Raw genomic sequence first — 20,669 nt, 5'->3', positions numbered from 1 at the left:
CCTCAGCCAATACGGCAACAGCCACAGCCAATGCAGCAGCCACTCCAGCAGCAACAGCCAGCACATCGTCTCCAGCAGCCATCACAACGTCTCCAGCAGCCACTACAGCGACAGTTGCAGCAGCAGCAGCCACCCACACAGCCACTCCACCCACAGCCGCAGCAGCAACGCCAACGCGGTCCGGGTCGGCAGCATCGGCAACAGCTACAGCATCGCCACCAACATCCCCAGCCACTGGCCGAGGGGCGCCAACACCAGAGGGTCCAGCCGATGCAGCCGATCTCAGATCGTTCTCCGGAGCCACGCCAACCCCAGCTACTGCAGCAGCCAGGCGCCCAGTGCGATGGGAGCTGTGCCCATAACCTAGAAAGATATGCCGGTAAAATTAGAGAGCTGGAAGAAAAACTGGCAGCAATTACAACGACATTGACAAACCTGCTGCAGGCAAGGGACGAGAGCACGGGAGGAGTGCCGTCACAACGGACAACAACAGCAGCAGCAGCATCCACACAGCCATCACCACGACCAGCACCAAATACGCACCATGACGCCGCAGCCATATCGGACTCCGAATCCGATATGGACTGCGAAGCAATTGACGACGAAGATGACGACGAATGGACCGACCACGATCCATTCGACGAGTTGGAGGGTCTGGGCCAAGTGTGGAGGGCCCAAATCGCCAGCGCACGCGAAAGCATGCGATCGGGCGGCGCCTGTTAATGCGCCCAATCGTCGATCCAGAGACAGCCACTGCAACAAAGAAAAACAGTCAATACACGACAACACGAAAAACGGCCAAAACACACAAAATCCACACTTACCTGCCAATCACCAGACAGAGCTGTTCATCAAGAAGCTGCCTCGCCATCAACATTGACAATTTCCTGCCAATTGGGCGGAAAAGGAGGCCTCTTTCTGATGACGCTGCCACCACACCATCACAATGACGTCACGCAAATACCTGCTCACAGCTGCCATTCCAAACGACGATGCAGATGCTGACGCCTGTTGCCGCTCCACTGGGTCACACCCGTCTCTCATGCCAATTATGTGAGGGCGGGATGGCCTGGTGTTGAGCCGCCGGACGCCAGCAAATCCTGCAATAGAAGGAGAAACAGGAGAGAGGCTGCCAACAAACACAAATACTCACCTGCAAACGCCTCTCACGCCAACACAAATCAGACAAGGATCGCCAGCAACAACATCCAAACGCCGACAGCACCTGCAAATAAACACAAACTTAATCACACGCCAAAACGAACACCTCCTCATCTGGGTGGCCGGACCAGCAGCCACTCAGAAATCGCAATTAAAACCGACGACGAACGTGGCCGAGGAGGCCAGGCCAATACACCTGACAACGCATCCTGGTGGCCGGACCAGCAGCCACTCGGATGCGGCCAACAAAAACACAATCGACAACGTATCCTGGTGGCCGGACCAGTTCGCCACTTGGATGCGGCCAATAACTCGGACCATTGCCAACCCGCATCGACGCCAACTCCAACACACAACGACAATGCAGTTGGGTGGCCGGACCAGTGCCACTCGAGTGCAGCAGCCAACACCAACAAACGAAAGATGCAACGTGGGCGACCGGACCAGAGCCGCTCGCCAACAACACCATCAATTCCCACGATGCACGCCATCTCCAAGTCCAGCCATCGCCACTAAAGACCCCAGGTGGTGCCACTAATCCTGCACAGGGGGACAACGGAGCCGGCCGGTATGCGGCGCAATGTTCTGCATTGCGTTTGCCATGCCGGCCGGTGCTTCGTTGTAGTTGTCCTCCTGTTAAAAATAAATGATGTTTAAGTATGTTTATTGTTGTGTAAATGTATTGTAATTATTGTTTGTTTTACCTTGTATATATCTCTGTAGTTTTGTAGTCCTTATTTGTAGTAATTGTAGATAGATTGTCCTTAGCTGTAATGTAATTTAATTAATTTATTTATTTTTTTTTTTTTTAGGATTTAAGTTATCAAGCCACCCGTGAGTAGCGTGGGATTATTTGGCCGCCCGCCTTTTGAAGGTGGAAATTGCCAAGTCAAAGAATAGAAGATGTTGGAGTACTGTTTATAGCTTTACATCAATTTCGTCGATGAAGTCAATTAGTGTTTGGTACGCGCTGATGTTTTCTTTTTCAAAGAATTTGTAAATATCATTATATTTTCTTAGAGATGGGAAGTTTTGCCTTGTTGTGTTGTACTTTGCACAATTGAAAATTAAATGCGAGGCGTTATCGATACTATCGCATGTATCACATATGTTACTAGGAACTACATGCATTTTGGCGAGAGTGTGCCTATTGAATGCGTTACCACTAAGCAGTCTGTTGATTCTTTTAGCGTCAATGGCTTTAAGCTTAGTTTTATTTAGGAACCACGGTTTGGATGGTGTTGAGGGGAAAAGCGAGCAGTAACCTCGGTGCTTGATAGTAGCAAACTCGGCGTATTCTCTCTCCCATTCTGCTTTTAAGATTCTGTGTATTTCGCACATAGCGTCTTTAAGGTTCCATTTAACCACTGTGTATTTTCCTCGTCTGTGGGCTTCTTTGGCTGCTGCGTCAACTGAAGTGTTCTGAGGGATGTTAGCGTGTCCGGGAATGTAGTGAACCTCTACAGTTCTTAGATGTGGATTTTGTTGGATCTTTTCTCTGATTTTGTAGGAGATAGAGTTATCCTGAATGTTCTTCGCCAGAATGAGGGCCCCGTTTCTGCTGTCTGTCAGGAGCGCGACACGAGGAAAATTGTACAAAATAGCATGGTCTAATGCCTTCTCGATAGCAAGGAGCTCGGCGGACAACGAGGAAAGGGTTTTGTGCGTGTAATAGCTATCTAAAAAACCTGTCCTATCGTGCAGGAAAGCGGCGCTGGAATGCCCATCTGCGACTGACCCATCCGTGTAATAGATTTCAAAACCACCCTTTGTCAGCTGATCCTTCTTTTTAGTGCAAAATGAAGCTGTGTTCTCGAAAACCTCAACTCTATCTATTATGCTGCCAAACTCCCGATATACCTTAGCGTAGCCCGTGCTTAAATCCCTATTTGCTGACACTGTTTCACTTGCTGGGAGATTAAATGCAAACACCTTAACCAACTCTTTCGCCGCCAAGAATCTCATCCTGTAGTCCGGGGAAGTTCTCCTGCCATGTGATATATGATAGGAACGGGAGTGCAGATTATCAGACACAGCGACTTTCTGAGGTGATGGTTGCAGTGGGATTTGATTTTGGCCAAGGCAGATTTGGACAGGTTGCAGAATGACGAGCACGCGTACTCTAGCCTACTTCTGACAAATGCCTTGTAAAATATAAGCCCTCTTTTGGGGCTGATACCATAGTGACACCCACTGAGTAATCTGAGAAACCCACAGTTTCTGTTCGATTCCGAGATGGCCAGATCAATGTGACCAGAGGCTGAGTTGTTTGCTGAGATAGTCCTGCCTAGGTATTTGATCTGCTCTACTTGTCTGATCTCAACTCCTTGATGCGAGATATTTAGCGCAGCTCTACGATTGTTGAAGTAAATCACTTTAGACTTCACCGGATTGAATGACAGGTTTAGCCTATTGCATTTTTCTTCGAACTTATCTATACTGTCTTCCAGCACACCTTTCGCAATGGATACGTCTTTATGAAAACAAACTATGAAAAAGTCATCAGCATACTGAAACAGTAAGCAGTTATGACTGTTAATATCATGTAGTTCGGCTGTGTAAAGGTTAAAAAGGGTTGGGCTGAGACAGCTACCCTGGCTAACACCTCTGTTCACCTCTACCTCGCTTTTGCCCTTTATGAGAATTCGTCTGTTAAGGAAGCTGGAGATCCAAGCCGTGAGGCTTGTATTGAACCGCATATCCCTCATCCTGTGCTCGAGTGTGTCCACTCTTACGCAGTCGAACGCTCTTTGTAAATCTAGGCAAGCTGCGACAACCTGACAGCCCCTCGCCTTCAGCGCCAGAACTTTGTTGATAAGGTCGTTGATGCAAAGAGCCGTGGACCTGTTTCTCCTGAAGGCATAGGACCTGACCGGCAGCGGGTCACAGTTTGCTATGTGCTCGTCCAACTTCAACTTTATCAACCCCTCTATGGATTTAAACAGCGTGTTAATCAAACAAATCGGCCTATGGTTTTGGAAGGAAGTAGGGTCTGCATTCTTCTTGGGGATGGGTACCACTTTTATCCTGCGCCAGACTTCAGGGATGACGCCACTCAGCCATACTTTATTTATAATTTCAAAAATGTCTTGTTTTTTCCCACTTGGTAGCTTTTGAAGCATCCTGAACGAGATGCCATCAGGGCCTCTAGCCGAATTGGGGTTCCTGGTTTTTAGGAAGGCCAGGAATTCTTCCAGTTCCAGGGGTTCCGGGTCGTCTGGTCCTAACAAAGGGGCAGGAATTTTCTTAGGGGGCCTACTGTTTGACGTGGATGGGGTTACTTTAACCATATTGAGAAAGTTTTTGTCATCTTCGTTCGTTCATTTGTTCCCTACATTTTTGATTTGACCGTATTTTTTGATGTTCTTCACCCTGCTCCACATAGAGGGCGATGAGGAGACCTCTTCTATAAACTTGGAAAAGTTGCGCTTTCTAAGATTTTTTTCGTGATTTTGTAGATTTTTGTCAGCTTCTAAGGTTGCTCTGGCATCAGCCAATTTTTTGGTGAGGTAGAATTTTTGCCTGCAAGCGTTTCTCACGCGAAAAAGTTTTTCCGTTTCCTCGTTCCACCATTTCTTAGCAACGTACTTGTTCTTGCTTGGGAATGTGACCGTGTTTTTTAAGGTCAGGGATTTCACTTTTTCATTGAGCTCCTCCAGATTTGAGAAATCACTTGCACCCAGAATCCGGGCTATTCTGTTGTGAAGGATCTTCTTGCCTTGGAGGGGGGCATTTAGGCCTTGCACTGATAATACAATTGGGAAGTGGTTGCTGTTCGTAATTTTTGTTTTGAGGACTTGCCAGTTAATAGTTCCATTTCTGTAGTTCGAAAAAGAAAGGTCAACAACGGAGAATTGAGATGGGCTCCTGGAGAAGTTTGGCGAACCGTCGTTTAGGCAGATAAATCCGGCCTCCCGGGTGGAATTCTCAATGCTGCGACCCTTGCGATCACAGATCGGACTTCCCCAGATAGAAGACCTAGCGTTGAAGTCCCCGCCCACTATTGAGGGTATGTCAAGCGAAGCCGCGAATTCGAAAAACTTTTTTGTGCCCGATTTAAACTGTGAAACTGTTGTTGATGGCGGTGCATATATGCTAAAAATATTGAAATTGCTCTTGAGGTTTAATGTTTTTATTCCTAAAATTTCCAAGTCGTTCTCTATTTTTAAAATGCTGAATTGAATGTTTTTCCTGACGTAGATGCCAACCCCGCCGTAGCCGTCCTCTCTGGGCCTGCAGAAAAAGTTATAGTCTAAAATGCTGCAGTCCGCGTTGTTCAACACCCAAATCTCTGAGAGGATGGCAACATCTATTGCGTTCTTGTCTAGGAACATTGAGAGGAGCTGTTTGTTGTTGTTGTGTGTCAGACTTTGAATATTTAGCTGAAGAATCTTCATTGTTGGGTGTTTTGAGAACCAACTGCCATCCCTTGGGCAATCTGACGCCTATCTAGTTCTGCGTTGGAAGCATTGACAAATTCTCTAATTTCCTTAATAAATTTATTCGCTAAAGAATCCCCTTTAATGATGTTGTTTGGATCAATCAGGAACGCTGTGAGTTTGGCTCCTAGTGCGTTTAGCTTATCCTGGGCCAGAGAAGATGCCACGGATGAAGATCTCACAAATTTCTCGCTCATTTGGACGTAGTCTGAGTTTATTGAGTTCTTCCACTCTGCCATGTTGGCTGCTGCCTTGGCCGCCTCTGCGTTCCGGGCGGCAACCCTATTGGATTTGGTCACTTCCGCGAAAGAGGTGACAGAATGAATTTCCCTGGCGGACTCTAAGCTGTTATTTAAGAATTCAGGGGAGCGGTTAGATTGCCAACTGGGTCTAGGAAATTCCCCTTGATCCCTTAGGTTGGGGAAAGTTCTATCAAAAAGGATCGGATATCTAGCCTTGACCTCAGCTCTAGTTAGGTTTTCCAGTGTCATACACTTTTGAATGGCGTACGCTTTTTTCCTGGCCTCACACTGCGGGTGGGTGGCAGCATGTTCCCCCTTGCAGTTAGCACAGACCAGCCCTGAGCAGATAATATCTTTGCTGTGATCTTGTCCGCATTTGAAACATTTCGCTCCACTCTTGCAATGTTGCGCCAGATGGCCAGACCTAAAACACCTGAAACATTGAATAAGCTAAACAAAAGGTTTCACTTCTACTTTAGAATATAGAAAATTGATTTTGGTTGGTAACTGCTCTCCTCTGAACCAGAGTTTCACCCTGCCAGTAGGTACACGTTCCCCCGATGCTCTATCCCTTCGCGTAATCCGAACTATCTCCTCAATTGGGATATCCGAGGTTACAAGCTCCGCTAGCTGTTCCTCCGAGTAGTGCCCGGGGATCCCAAAAATTAACCCTGCTTTTTGGACGAAGTGCCTAAAGATTCGGGTTGAGTACCCTTGAGCAGCGAAAACACTGTTTTCCACTAGCCCGTTTGCACACTCCGCCGACCCGCACACAATCTTGCACCTGCCATAGCCCATTCCAGCAACCTCCTCGATATCGCTAATGCCCTGTTTCAGCAGTAGATCGGATAGATCGAACTGGTTTATAGCTATTCTGGCATTATTCGCACTCATTTTGTCGATACAAACAATGTATGGGCCTTTATGCTCCTCATAATACTTTTTAACGATGATTTTGCGGTTACTTCCGTTTTTCGTACTCACGGAAGCCACACAAACCGCGTCAGTCTTCTCTCTCTCTTTCGTCGTAGAAATGTTTGATGTCATGCTTGTTGTCGTGTTCGTGGACATTTTTGTCGACACGTTCGTCGACAAGTTTGGTTTCTTGCACAGCAGTTTACAAGCCAAAAGCTGCGGAGCCGTTTTTGCCGCCATCTTTACTCCTACCCGCATGGCGGATTTAGCTTCTCCTTCCCTTTTTTTCAGCGTTTCCATGCGAATTTTAACTCCCGTCGCCTTCTCCGTGGCCATCCTTGTCTTTCCTATGCTTGCCATGCTTCTCAGGGTCCAGACGGAGTTCCAAGAGCCGTTTTAAGAGTTATTCCGGAACGCCATGCAGTAAATTCCAGGTTTTTCGACTTAATTGATGAAGCTTAGGGAATTTCTTCGCGCCGTCTTCGTAGGCGTGTGAGGCACCCCCAGAAGCTTCGGAAAATGTCTTTTTGATTAAAACTATCATCGAACGTCTTGAAATATGTTAATTTTTTTCCTTCCGCAAACAATTTTAGGTACGCGCCATACCAGTGTATATCAATGTAATTTAATTAATTTTAGTTATTTATTTTAGCATATTTACCTTTCTTCTTCTTCTTTCCCAACTATCACCCATTCCCCAATATCTGACAAGTGGCAAGGCCATTAATGACCCAAAAAATACCACGCCAATTAGAAAAATACCCGCGCCGATAACACACCAAAAAGTCACTTCAAATTTAAAATGCATTTATCAATGCCCAGTGTGTTATCGGTCGCAACTTCGGCAATTATGCCCAGCCAATCCCACACCCACCCCACCCACCCACTTCAAAGCAACTAAATGCCAAATGCGGTTGTGCAGGAGCAAAATTAACACCGCCAACTTTCGCTACTCTGCCAAATGCCCCAACAAAGCCATTTCAACCGCCCACATGATGCTATGCGGTCGACTCTTCGGAGCGTCTCGCGCCCGGATCGTAAGATCCGGAAGTTTACAGTATCCGGGCGGTTATACGGGAGCAGTCATTTATCCCCTTCCCATCCCATCCCCCAACAACAGAGCAGCCAATACACACAGCACAGGGAAACATGAGACATGAGCCATTGACCAACGACAACACACGCAGCCACTAAAACAAACGGCCACTACAATTTTCCATTGCCTACTTATCGGTGCTGCTGCCCTCAGACTACTTTCATCTCACTCAATATTGGGGTGAGTGAAAGTGGAACCGGGGGTGAGAGCACCGGTAGGTGACGATCGGCGATCGGGCCTTTCGAGTTGAGGGGGAGAGTGTTAGAGTTGGCGGACATGTGAGAGTTCCACCATGAGCCTCGTCCGCCACTCTCATCTCGTCCACCCGCTCGAGAGGTCGCGATCGTCGGACGTGCCATAACCGTTTCGTGTCGTGTCGCTTTTTGACTGTTCTGTGCCGTGTCGCCATTGACTTTTTTTCTGTGTTGCCCTGTTCTTTTTGTGGTGTCTGTTGTGTGCCGTGCCGCCCTTCCTCCACCACACCCATTACTATCTATGACAAGCTTTTGTTCCCGTCCACATCACAAACCAAAAAAAAAAAAAGATGACAGCCACTAAAACAAACGGCCATTCCAATTCTCCATTGCCTACTTATCGGTGCTGCTGCCCTCGGACTACTTTCATCTCACTCAATATTGGGGTGAGTGAAAGTGGAACCGGGGGTGAGAGCACCGGTAAATGACGATCGGCGATCGGGTCTTTCGAGTTGAGGGGGAGAGTGTGAGAGTTGGCGGACATGTGAGAGTTCCACCATGAGCCTCGTCCGCCACTCTCATCTCGTCCACCCGCTCGAGAGGTCGCGATCGTCGGACGTGCCATAACCGTTTCGTGTCGTGTCGCTTTTTGACTGTTCTGTGCCGTGTCCCCATTGACGTTTTTTCTGTGTTGCCCTGTTCTTTTTGTGGTGTCTGTTGTGTGCCGTGCCGCCCTTCCTCCACCACACCCATTACTATCCTTGACAAACTTTTGTTCCCGTGCACGTCACAAACCAAAAAGAGAAAAACGCCAATAAATAACATTAACTTATAAAAACACAAACCTAACGAGAGCAGCCAGGCAGCGGCTCCTGGCCCACAGGGTCGTCAGGGAGGAGCGTCGACGGCAGCAGCAGCAGCAGCCTCAGCCAATACGGCAACAGCCACAGCCAATGCAGCAGCCACTCCAGCAGCAACAGCCAGCACATCGTCTCCAGCAGCCATCACAACGTCACCAGCAGCCACTACAGCGACAGTTGCAGCAGCAGCAGCCACCCACACAGCCACTCCACCCACAGCCGCAGCAACGCCAACGCCAACGCGGTCCGGGTCGGCAGCATCGGCAACAGCTACAGCATCGCGACCAACATCCCCAGCCACTGGCCGAGGGGCGCCAACACCAGAGGGTCCAGCCGATGCAGCCGATCTCAAATCGTGCTCCGACGCCACGCCAACCCCAGCTACAGCAGCAGCCAGGCGTCCAGTGCGATGGGAGCTGTGCCCATATCCTGAAAAGAGATGACAGAAGAATTAAAGAACTGGAAGAAAAACTGGCAGCAATTTTGACGAAACTGACAAACCTGCTGCAGGCAAGGGACGAGAGCACGGGAGGAGTGCCGCCACTTCGGACAACAACAGCAGCAGCATCCACACAGCCATCACCACGACCAGCACCAAATACGCACTTTGACGCCGCAGCCATATCGGACTCTGAATCCGAAATGGACTGTGAAGCAATTGACGACGAGGATGACGACGAGTGGACTGACCACGATCCATTCGACGAGCTGAAGGGTCTGGGCCAAGTGTGGAGGGCCCAAATCGCCAGCGCACGCGAAAGCATGCGATCGGGCGGCGCCTATTAATGAGCCCAATCGTCGATCCAGAGACAGCCACTGCAACAAAGGAAAACAGTCAATTCACGCCAACACAAAAAACGGCCAAAACACACGAAATCCACACTTACCTGCCAATCACCAGACGGAGCTGCCAATCAAGAAGCTGCCTCGCCACCAACATTGACAATTTCCTGCCAAATGGGAGGAATATGAGGCCCCTTTTTGATGACGCTGCCACCACACCATCACAATGACGGCACACCACTCCAAACCAACAGCTGCCATTCCAACGACGACGCAGATGCTGGCGTCTGTTGCCGCTCCACTGGGTCACACCCGTCTCTCATGCCAATTATGTGAGGGCGGGATGGCCTGGTGTTGAGCCGCCGGACGCCAGCAAATCATGCAAAGGAAGGAGAATCATGAAGGAGGCTGCCAATGAACACAAATACTCACCTGCAAACGACTCTCACGCCAACACCAACCGGACAAGGGTCGCCAGAAACAACATCCAAATCGACGACAGGCACCTGCAAATAAAGACAAATTAAAATCACACGCTAAAACGAACACCTCCTCATCTGGGTGGCCGGACCAGCAGCCACTCAAAAATCACAACTTAAACCGACGACGAACGTGGCCGAAGAGGCCAGGCCAATCCAACTGACAGCGCATCCTGGGGGGCCGGACCAGCAGCCACTCGGATGCGGGCAACAATTAAAATCGACAACGTATCCTGGTGGCCGGACCAGTTCGCCACTTGGATGCGGCCAATAAAACAATTCGTTGGCATCACACACCGATGTCAATGCCACTCCATCCCACGATCGCATCTCGGGTGGCCGGACCAGTGCCACTCGGTCTGCTGCACTAAACCAACAGACAGATGCAACGCGGGCGGTCGGACCAGAGCCGCTTGCCATCAACAACAACAGCCAATAAACAAACATAATTAATATGTTTATATGTTGTAAATGTATGTCAATTATCGTTTATTTTACCTTGTCTGCATCAATGTTCTTGTTGTAGATGTCAATCCTGTTGTTTCTGTAGTTTTTGCATGTCCGTAGATAGTTTGTCCATAATTTTAGTACTTGCCTGTGATATTAGGAATACGTTTTTGTAAATTAATGTAGTTTTTTCTGTAGTTAATTGTACATTTTTCGTAGTTTCTGATTAGTTTTACCTTTTTCCCGTCCTCTTCTTCCCAACCTATCTGCCATTCCCATAATTCCCCTTGACACGTGGTATTACTAAAAATACCACTCAAATACTAGACTTTGACCGATAACACACCAAAAAAGCCAATTCAAATTCAAATTGCATTTATCAATGCCCAGTGTGTTATCGGCCGCCAACTTCGGCCATTACGCCTCACCCACCCCCCCCCCCCCCCCCACCCATTTAAAACGCCACCAAAGACCAAATGAGGCTGAGCAGGAACAAAATATACACTGCCAACCATCGAAACTCTGCCAAATGCCCCAACAAAGCCATTTCAACCGCCCACATGATGCTATGCGGTCGACTCTTCGGAGCGTCTCGCGCCCGGATCGTAAGATCCGGAAGTTTACAGTATCCGGGCGGTTATACGGGAGCAGGCATTTATCCCCCTTCCCATCCCATCCCCTTACAACAGAGCAGCCACTACAAACAGCACAAACATAAGACACTAGCCACTAATCAACAACAACGCGAAACACGCAGCCACTAAAACAAACGGCCACTACAATTTTCCATTGCCTACTTATCGGTGCTGCTGCCCTCGGACCACTTTCATCTCACTCAATATTGGGGTGAGTGAAAGTGGAACCGGGGGTGAGAGCACCGGTAAGTGACGATCGGCGATCGGGTTTTTCGAGTTGAGGGGAGAGTGTGAGAGTTGGCGGACATGTGAGAGTTCCACCATGAACCTCGTCCGCCACTCTCATCTCGTCCACCCGCTTGAGAGGTTGTGATCGTCGGACGCATATTAATTGAACCATCGCCGACGCCATTAAAAAAAAGTGACATTGCAAGTTTGTTTGTTCGTTGCCATCATCGTTGCCCGTGTCGTTTGTCGTTTTGACTGTTTGTCGTTTATCGTTTGCCGTGTCATTTGTGCTCTGGTGCCAAAAAAATAAAGACAGTGAAGGCCAGATGACGCCAAGCCAAGCCAGGCAGCAGCCATTTTGTGTCGCCTCCCCCCCCCCCCCCCCCCCCCCCCCCCCCCCCCCCCTCACCATTCGCCGCTGTACATGACCATTCCAAACGCGGAAAAGTGCTCCTCGCCAATCCACCACGCCCCAGCCCTTCCTTCACCCCACCCACTACTATCTCCGACAAGCTTTAGTTCCTGTGCTCTTCTCGCCAATTAAACAAAAACCAACAATACCACTAACAAGCCATTACAAACATCACAAACATCACAAACTAAAAGAGAAAAGAGCTCTTCTCGCCAATTAAAAATCAACACCACTAACAAGCCATTACAAACATCACAAACATCACAAACTAAAAGAGCCTGCAAATAAAATACAATCAAAATCAGCCAAAACAGAAATAAACTAACTTACCAAATTCAACGCAAACCTCTAAATAAATTAATTTAGCCTGCAAATAAAATGTAGCTAAAATAAGCCAAAGGAAAAGCGCAAATAGACTTACTTACCAAACTCAACGCAAACCTCCCAATGGACCAATCGAACCTGTAAATAGAAAATAATTAAAATCAGTCAAAACAAAGGTTAAAAATCCAATCCAAAAGTCCATACCTCCGTTTCGCACCGGATGAGGGGTCCAGGAGCGGCGTTACAAAATTTTTATGCCTAAGTCAAAAAAAAAGAAAACACAAGCCAATCTTAACTTTGTTTACAAAAGCCAGTAATCGATAACTGTATAGTATTTTTCTGTATCTTTTTTATCAATGTTACCGTAATGTTAAAAAATACCTAAATGTTAAAAAAATTGTAAATGTTTCCATAAATAATGTTATATGTTGCCAATAGTAATAAGAACATTAATAAAGAAAGCTTCAGGTAACTCTAAAGTGCCCTGAGCCAGTCAAACCATTAAAAAAGGAGGAGCATCGAACGGGCAGTGGACACATTCAACCAGGTGGCAGCGAAGTGGAGCGGCTGGCCTGCTGATAATCGTCTATCGTTTGATATGGGTTGAACATTTCAAGTGTTCCACTGGGGAGAATCCGCTTTGCACCCGGTTCCTTGTTTTGTGTTAATGCAATAGAGGTGTTTTTCCCTAGATAACATTCTATTTTGTTTCAAGTATGGCACTGCACATACACACAAGCCATGGTTCGACGATAATTTACAGATAATTTCCACTCATCATATCCTCAGAATGGATTAGTGCTTTGGGTACATTCAAGTCTTTATTACGTCGCATACATAAGTGTTTACAGTTTCAGTTTAGCCGCATTTATGGCATAGCTGCAGGATGATCGAAATGGTGCTATATAACGAAACGGCTGGGTGCAATGATCCATATGGATTTCTACTTCTTACGCTCTGCCTCCTCCATGGCGCGCATCATTTTGGCATCATGCTTCTCCTTCCCTTTTTTTCAGCGTTTCCATGCGAATTTTAACTCCCGTCGCCTTCTCCGTGGCCATCCTTGTCTTTCCTATGCTTGCCATGCTTCTCAGGGTCCAGACGGAGTTCCAAGAGCCGTTTTAAGAGTTATTCCGGAACGCCATGCAGTAAATTCCAGGTTTTTTGACTTAATTGATGAAGCTTAGGGAATTTCTTCGCGCCGTCTTCGTAGGCGTGTGAGGCACCCCCAGAAGCTTCGGAAAATGTCTTTTTGATTAAAACTATCATCGAACGTCTTGAAATATGTTAATTTTTTTCCTTCCGCAAACAATTTTAGGTACGCGCCATACCAGTGTATATCAATGTAATTTAATTAATTTTAGTTATTTATTTTAGCATATTTACCTTTCTTCTTCTTCTTTCCCAACTATCACCCATTCCCCAATATCTGACAAGTGGCAAGGCCATTAATGACCCAAAAAATACCACGCCAATTAGAAAAATACCCGCGCCGATAACACACCAAAAAGTCACTTCAAATTTAAAATGCATTTATCAATGCCCAGTGTGTTATCGGTCGCAACTTCGGCAATTATGCCCAGCCAATCCCACACCCACCCCACCCACCCACTTCAAAGCAACTAAATGCCAAATGCGGTTGTGCAGGAGCAAAATTAACACTGCCAACTTTCGCCACTCTGCCAAATGCCCCAACAAAGCCATTTCAACCGCCCACATGACGCTATGCGGTCGAGTCTTCGGAGCGTCTCGCGCCCGGATCGTAAGATCCGGAAGTTTACAGTATCCGGGCGGTTATACGGGAGCAGGCATTTATCCCCTTCCCATCCCATCCCCCAACAGCAGAGCAGCCAATACACACAGCACAGGGAAACATGAGACATGAGCCATTGACCAACGACAACACACGCAGCCACTAAAACAAACGGCCACTACAATTTTCCATTGCCTACTTATCGGTGCTGCTGCCCTCGGACTACTTTCATCTCACTCAATATTGGGGTGAGTGAAAGTGGAACCGGGGGTGAGAGCACCGGTAGGTGACGATCGGCGATCGGGCCTTTCGAGTTGAGGGGGAGAGTGTGAGAGTTGGCGGACATGTGAGAGTTCCACCATGAACCTCGTCCGCCACTCTCATCTCGTCCACCCGCTCGAGAGGTCGCGATCGTCGGACGTGCCATAACCGTTTAGTGTCGTGTCGCTTTTTGACTGTTCTGTGCCGTGTCGCCATTGACGTTTTTTCTGTGTTGCCCTGTTCTTTTTGTGGTGTCTGTTGTGTGCCGTGCCGCCCTTCCTCCACCACACCCATTACTATCCTTGACAAACTTTTGTTCCTGTGCACGTCACAAACCAAAAAGAGAAAAACGCCAATAAATAACATTAACTTATAAAAACACAAACCTAACGAGAGCAGCCAGGCAGCGGCTCCTGGCCCACAGGGTCGTCAGGGAGGAGCGTCGACGGCAGCAGCAGCAGCAGCCTCAGCCAATACGGCAACAGCCACAGCCAATGCAGCAGCCACTCCAGCAGCAACAGCCAGCACATCGTCTCCAGCAGCCATCACAACGTCCCCAGCAGCCACTACAGCGACAGTTGCAGCAGCAGCAGCCACCCACACAGCCACTCCACCCACAGCCGCAGCAACGCCAACGCCAACGCGGTCCGGGTCGGCAGCATCGGCAACAGCTACAGCATCGCGACCAACATCCCCAGCCACTGGCCGAGGGGCGCCAACACCAGAGGGTCCAGCCGATGCAGCCGATCTCAAATCGTGCTCCGACGCCACGCCAACCCCAGCTACAGCAGCAGCCAGGCGTCCAGTGCGATGGGAGCTGTGCCCATATCCTGAAAAGAGATGCCAGAAGAATTAAAGAACTGGAAGAAAAACTGGCAGCAATTTTGACGAAACTGACAAACCTGCTGCAGGCAAGGGACGAGAGCACGGGAGGAGTGCCGCCACTTCGGACAACAACAGCAGCAGCAGCATCCACACAGCCATCACCACGACCAGCACCAAATACGCACTTTGACGCCGCAGCCATATCGGACTCTGAATCCGATATGGACTGTGAAGCAATTGACGACGAGGATGACGACGAGTGGACTGACCACGATCCATTCGACGAGCTGGAGGGTCTGGGCCAAGTGTGGAGGGCCCAAATCGCCAGCGCACGCGAAAGCATGCGATCGGGCGGCGCCTATTAATGAGCCCAATCGTCGATCCAGAGACAGCCACTGCAACAAAGGAAAACAGTCAATTCACGCCAACACAAAAAACGGCCAAAACACACGAAATCCACACTTACCTGCCAATCACCAGACGGAGCTGCCAATCAAGAAGCTGCCTCGCCACCAACATTGACAATTTCCTGCCAAATGGGAGGAATATGAGGCCCCTTTTTGATGACGCTGCCACCACACCATCACAATGACGTCACACCACTCCAAACCAACAGCTGCCATTCCAACGACGACGCAGATGCTGGCGTCTGTTGCCGCTCCACTGGGTCACACCCGTCTCTCATGCCAATTATGTGAGGGCGGGATGGCCTGGTGTTGAGCCGCCGGACGCCAGCAAATCCTGCAAAGGAAGGAGAATCATGAAGGAGGCTGCCAATGAACACAAATACTCACCTGCAAACGACTCTCACGCCAACACCAACCGGACAAGGGTCGCCAGCAACAACATCCAAATCGACGACAGGCACCTGCAAATAAAGACAAATTAAAATCACACGCTAAAACGAACACCTCCTCATCTGGGTGGCCGGACCAGCAGCCACTCAAAAATCACAACTTAAACCGACGACGAACGTGGCCGAAGAGGCCAGGCCAATCCAACTGACAGCGCATCCTGGGTGGCCGGACCAGCAGCCACTCGGATGCGGCCAACAATTAAAATCGACAACGTATCCTGGTGGCCGGACCAGTTCGCCACTTGGATGCGGCCAATAAAACAATTCGTTGGCATCACACACCGATGTCAATGCCACTCCATCCCACGATCGCATCTCGGGTGGCCGGACCAGTGCCACTCGGTCTGCTGCACCAAACCAACAGACAGATGCAACGTGGGCGGCCGGACCAGAGCCGCTTGCCATCAACAACAACAGCCAATAAACAACACACACTGTCCCCCTGCCGGCCGGTATACAGCGTAATGTTCGCATTGCGTTTGTTATGCCGGCCGGTGCTTCGTTGTAGTTGTCCTCCTGTTAGAAATAAAATAAATATAATTAATATGTTTATATGTTGTAAATGTATGTCAATTATCGTTTATTTTACCTTTACCTTATTTATGCAGACATCAATGTTCTTGTTGTAGATGTCAATCCTGTTGTTTCTGTAGTTTTTGCATGTCCGTAAATAGTTTGTCCATAGTTTTAGTACTTGGCTGTGATATTAGGAATACGTTTTTGTAAATTAATGTAGTTTTTTCTGTAGTTAATTGTAAATTTTTCGTAGTTTCTGATTAGTTTTACTTTTTTCCCGTCCTCTTCTTCCCAACCTATCTGCCATTCTGTAGCATACAACGTACAGGTTCTAGGAGCTGATATTAGCTAAACGGGAGTAGGAAGTACGCGCTGGCTTCGGCTTTTGTCTCTGGTCGGCGAGGTGTGGGCATGGAGGATATTTTACTACCCATTTAGAGCTCTGGCAAATGGTCGAGATAAGAATTTATATAAAAAATTAAATCGCGTACGAGTAGGGAAAGGATACTAGGAAACGGGATACCGGGGGTCAAAGGGACAGATCAGCATGGATACGTAAACGAAGAAGATCACCGGTCAGATCTTTGTCGGCTGCGGTATCGCCCATTGGCGAGAACGCCCACCCTGCCATGCTCCTTCAGGGCCACCTATTAACAATCAGGATCCCTCCAACAAAGACTGCGGTGGGTCACATCTCCGTCAGACGAGGTTGCATGGTTCCGATATAAGATATTTAGCCTTGGTTCATTTCCAAACTAACTTTATTTAAGCAATCCATAGTTCTTCATTTAAATTCCTATAAAACCTAACGCTAATAGAATTTAGTCTCTAATATAATCCTGCTATTCGATATTGTCTTACATTTATAGGGTATTACTATACAGCATATACTGGGGAAAGAATATCATAGGGGCGAGGTAGGGTATAATGATCTTAAATCTATAAAAATGATTAGTAGTAGGTATATATAAATGCACGAGCTAGGTTATGTGTTCATCATAGGAACAAGAAAACTTCAAACTTCATTACGTAAACTTGGTCAGTGCCAAAACCAGACAAAAATAGGGTATATGGAAAATCGCTTAAAGGCATGAGTAATATGTGTATAAAACCGTGATCATGGTTGAAGACCAACGAATAGTCACCGCACATTCATTCTTTTCAGATGGCTTACTTGGTTCAGGATAATCACTTACGATACGATTAATAGCTTCGACTCCCACGCAGAAAGATCTTTCGTTGTGTGTTGGATGAGATGATTTGATGGGTGGAGGAGTATGATGATGTGTGTGATTGTGATGAGTATCTGCATAGATGATGAGATGAATGCGTGGCAACCAAAATCAAAAAACTGTAAAAATAATCGGTATTAATACACTACTCATTTGTTCAAGTTCGATTTAGCCCATGGATAGGAATTCCCTTTTTGTTTATACCGGATTTAATTGGCTGTTGCAAATTTTTTCCGTATGAAAAGAACGTAGTTAAACAGAAAGCGCATAAAAAAAAACAGGGTTTCGCATATCGGGTCTAATGTCGAAAGAAAGATAGAAAATATAACTAAATCCGAGGCGGGGTCGATGCTTCCCGGCTGGAGACCGAGTTCCTACTCGAGGTCTGAAGGTGGCACACGATTGTACCGGGCGCCGGAAAATTCTGCTGCTTCCGATGCCAAGGGTCAATGACCGCGGTCCATCTGCGGCGTGAGGTTAGGTACACCCGCACACTTGATGGCTCGTGGGGCGACTGGTGTATTGGAAGAGTCAGTCAGATCATCCCCATGGGTCGAACGGGTCCCGGCGACGCTTGCAGAGCCCACCGATCGGGTTTACTGGAGGAGCAAGTCCATGCTCTCGGCTACCGCCTCATCCGAATGTCAAACGGTGGGGGTTTAACCGGTGGTACGGGCACGTGGCCAATAGAGGTCTCCGGGACTAACCAATCCGTAACTTCTAGACCAGCGTTTCAATACGTAGATACTAGTGGTGCTAATCCTACGCGGAAAGAACAGAACATTTTTCAACGGGTCGCTGTAGCTGGGTGGATAATTACCTCAACAGAATTGCACCACTGTTTTGAAAAATTTTAGTACACTGTGGGCGCTCGTTTTCCAAATGGTCGAACGGCTGCCCCAGTATTGGCAATATATAACTGGCGCGTCGACTCAAATTAAATGATCACTTTGAGCCGCACTTGGCACTTGCACTAGGCTTTGACTTTGGCTTGACCTTGGTTTAGCGAACTGGGTCAGCTCTACAAGACTTCTTTTTCCACTGCCGGTCACTCTGACGGTCACGAGGAGAAAAAGAAAGAGGCTGGGACGGCTAAGTACAGCAACCCACGTTTTTTTCACACTTTCTATGGTCTTCTTCTGTTATACAGAATCCAGACACAGCAATATTTAATAAAATATAGTGCATGGCAGAAAAAGTGCATATCAAAGCGTTGCCGCTTGGTCGCAAAACAGCTGTTGATAAGCTTTATCAAAGCTCAAAAGATCTTCAACTCGAATTTTTTTTTTTCGGCCTAGTTTTATGCTGTAATTTTGGGAGTTAGCCGTGGGTAATTAAAATACAAGAAGGCACGACAAGCGTCGAATATTACACCCCCCGCTGAAATCACACTTTGGGGTCTTGCTAACCAAAGCGTGATCCACACTTGGAGTGCTGAATACGATTTATTGTTTAATATCTTTTGCGTGATATTTACCAATAAAGCGACCCTGGAAATCTTCCAGCTCGTAGTAGCTGTTCCCGAGTCTTTTCTTAATGCGGGCTTTCCGAAACGTAGGTGCCAGTTTCGCATTAAAGCCTTTCACAAAACTACTCTGGTCAAAATTACGTCTATAAACTTCTTGACCCACTTGAAAGTTTACTTCTCGGCTTCGAAGATTATAGATATTTTCGTTGCGAACATGCTGCTGTTTCATTGCTTCTGCAGCGGTCTTGCGAATTAGCTCGAAGGAATCGTCGCGATCGAAGACTACAGTTCGGTCCTCCAACATACTGAGGTTTCGTAGGAGTTGATAAGTGGAACCGCCAGTGATCATGTTTTGGCCAAAAGCAACACGATATGGGCTACTTTTGACGGCTGCATGCACGCTGGACCGTAACGCACACGTAATGAAGCTAATCTGCTCATCCCAATTGGATTGATCGGGCTTAATGTAAGCTTTGATAGCAGCGAGTACCGAGCGATTTACCCGCTCTGAGGCATTGGCTTGTGGAGCGTAGGCGGCGGTGTACGAATGTCGAATTTGGTATTTCGCTAACAGATCATTGAACTTGTGTGACTTGAATTGAACGCCGTTATCTGACACTATCACTTCCGGGACTCCAAAGCAATGAAACAGGTCTTCCTCCATGAACCGAGTTACGGCATCCGCAGTAAATTTCTTCACCACTTTTAGGAAAGGAAATTTAGAAAAATTATCGAGTACTACAAAAATGCCTATATTCCCGGATCGACTTCGGGGGTACGGACCTAGAAAATCGACGTACAGTTTTTGAAATAGACGAAAGGACTCCCCTGCTTTGCCCATTGGCGGACGTAGAGGATGATTGGGGTGCTTACAACATTTGCACACTTCGCAGTTGTTTATAAACGCTTTTACATCGCCCACTAAATTTGGCCAATAATAGAAGCGTCGAACTCGTTCCAGCGTCTTATTGATCCCACTGTGAGAAGCTAAGGGATGTTCGTGGCCTTGTTTAAGCACTTCTGTCACCAGATCTCTGGGAACCCACAGTTTCCAGCACATGTCGTCACTAATTTGTTCACCCGTGGCGTGTTCAGCTCGACGATAAAGAAGGTTATCCATTACTTTTACATCAGGTAGACGATCTGGATTAGCTTGAATTTTTGCAATGAGTTCCTGATAATCGGTTGATTTAAACGCTTTAGCTTGAAGGTCTACTAGACTATCAAGGCCAATATACGATAAATCTTCGGTATGCACTCGTGATAAGGCATCCGGAACGATGTTCTGACTACCCTTTCTGTGGCAAATCTTAAAGGTGAAGCCCTGCAGTTTCAGTGCCCATCGAGCTAGTCTCGAGTTTAGGTCTGTCTGGGACATCAGCCATTTTAATGAGGCATGATCGGTAATGATGGAAAACTGATGTCCTTCTACATATGCTCTAAATTTCTTGACGCACATTACCGCTGCCAAACACTCTTTTTCGGTTACGGAATAATTACGTTGGCATTGGTTCAATTTGCGCGACATAAATGCGATGGGTAC

General features: G+C 47.5%; 1 protein-coding gene and 1 long non-coding RNA gene across 2 annotated transcripts; both read right to left on the bottom strand.

The window, feature by feature from the left end:
* Window positions 1–4,631: 4,631 nt before the first annotated feature.
* On the bottom strand, window positions 4,632–6,277 carry LOC117189642. Its single transcript, XM_033394762.1, has 2 exons — window positions 5,048–6,277; window positions 4,632–4,980 (listed from the first exon to the last, which is right to left on the bottom strand). The coding sequence occupies exons 1-2, from the start codon at window positions 5,556–5,558 to the stop codon at window positions 4,895–4,897; spliced, it is 597 nt and encodes a 198-aa protein (XP_033250653.1). The 5' UTR covers window positions 5,559–6,277; the 3' UTR covers window positions 4,632–4,894.
* Window positions 6,278–17,169: 10,892 nt separating this feature from the next.
* Window positions 17,170–18,822, bottom strand: LOC117189649. Its single transcript, XR_004473496.1, has 2 exons — window positions 18,479–18,822; window positions 17,170–18,420 (listed from the first exon to the last, which is right to left on the bottom strand). It is a non-coding gene; the product is annotated as an uncharacterized LOC117189649 (long non-coding RNA).
* Window positions 18,823–20,669: the final 1,847 nt, after the last annotated feature.

This window comes from Drosophila miranda, assembly GCF_003369915.1.
Source record: "Drosophila miranda strain MSH22 chromosome Y unlocalized genomic scaffold, D.miranda_PacBio2.1 Contig_Y1_pilon, whole genome shotgun sequence".
NCBI lineage: Eukaryota > Metazoa > Arthropoda > Insecta > Diptera > Drosophilidae > Drosophila > Drosophila miranda.
Note: the sequence above shows the minus strand (reverse complement) of the source record. Positions and strands in the feature narration are given on the sequence as shown.

Bases quoted from the DNA above. Each gene is read 5' to 3' on its own strand.
- LOC117189642 (XM_033394762.1), bottom strand. From the start codon at position 5,558: ATGAAGATTCTTCAGCTAAATATTCAAAGTCTGACACACAACAACAAC. The intron at 4,981-5,047 runs GTTCGCCAAACT...TTCGAACTACAG, and splicing joins ATTTATCTGCCTAAACGACG to AAATGGAACTATTAACTGGC.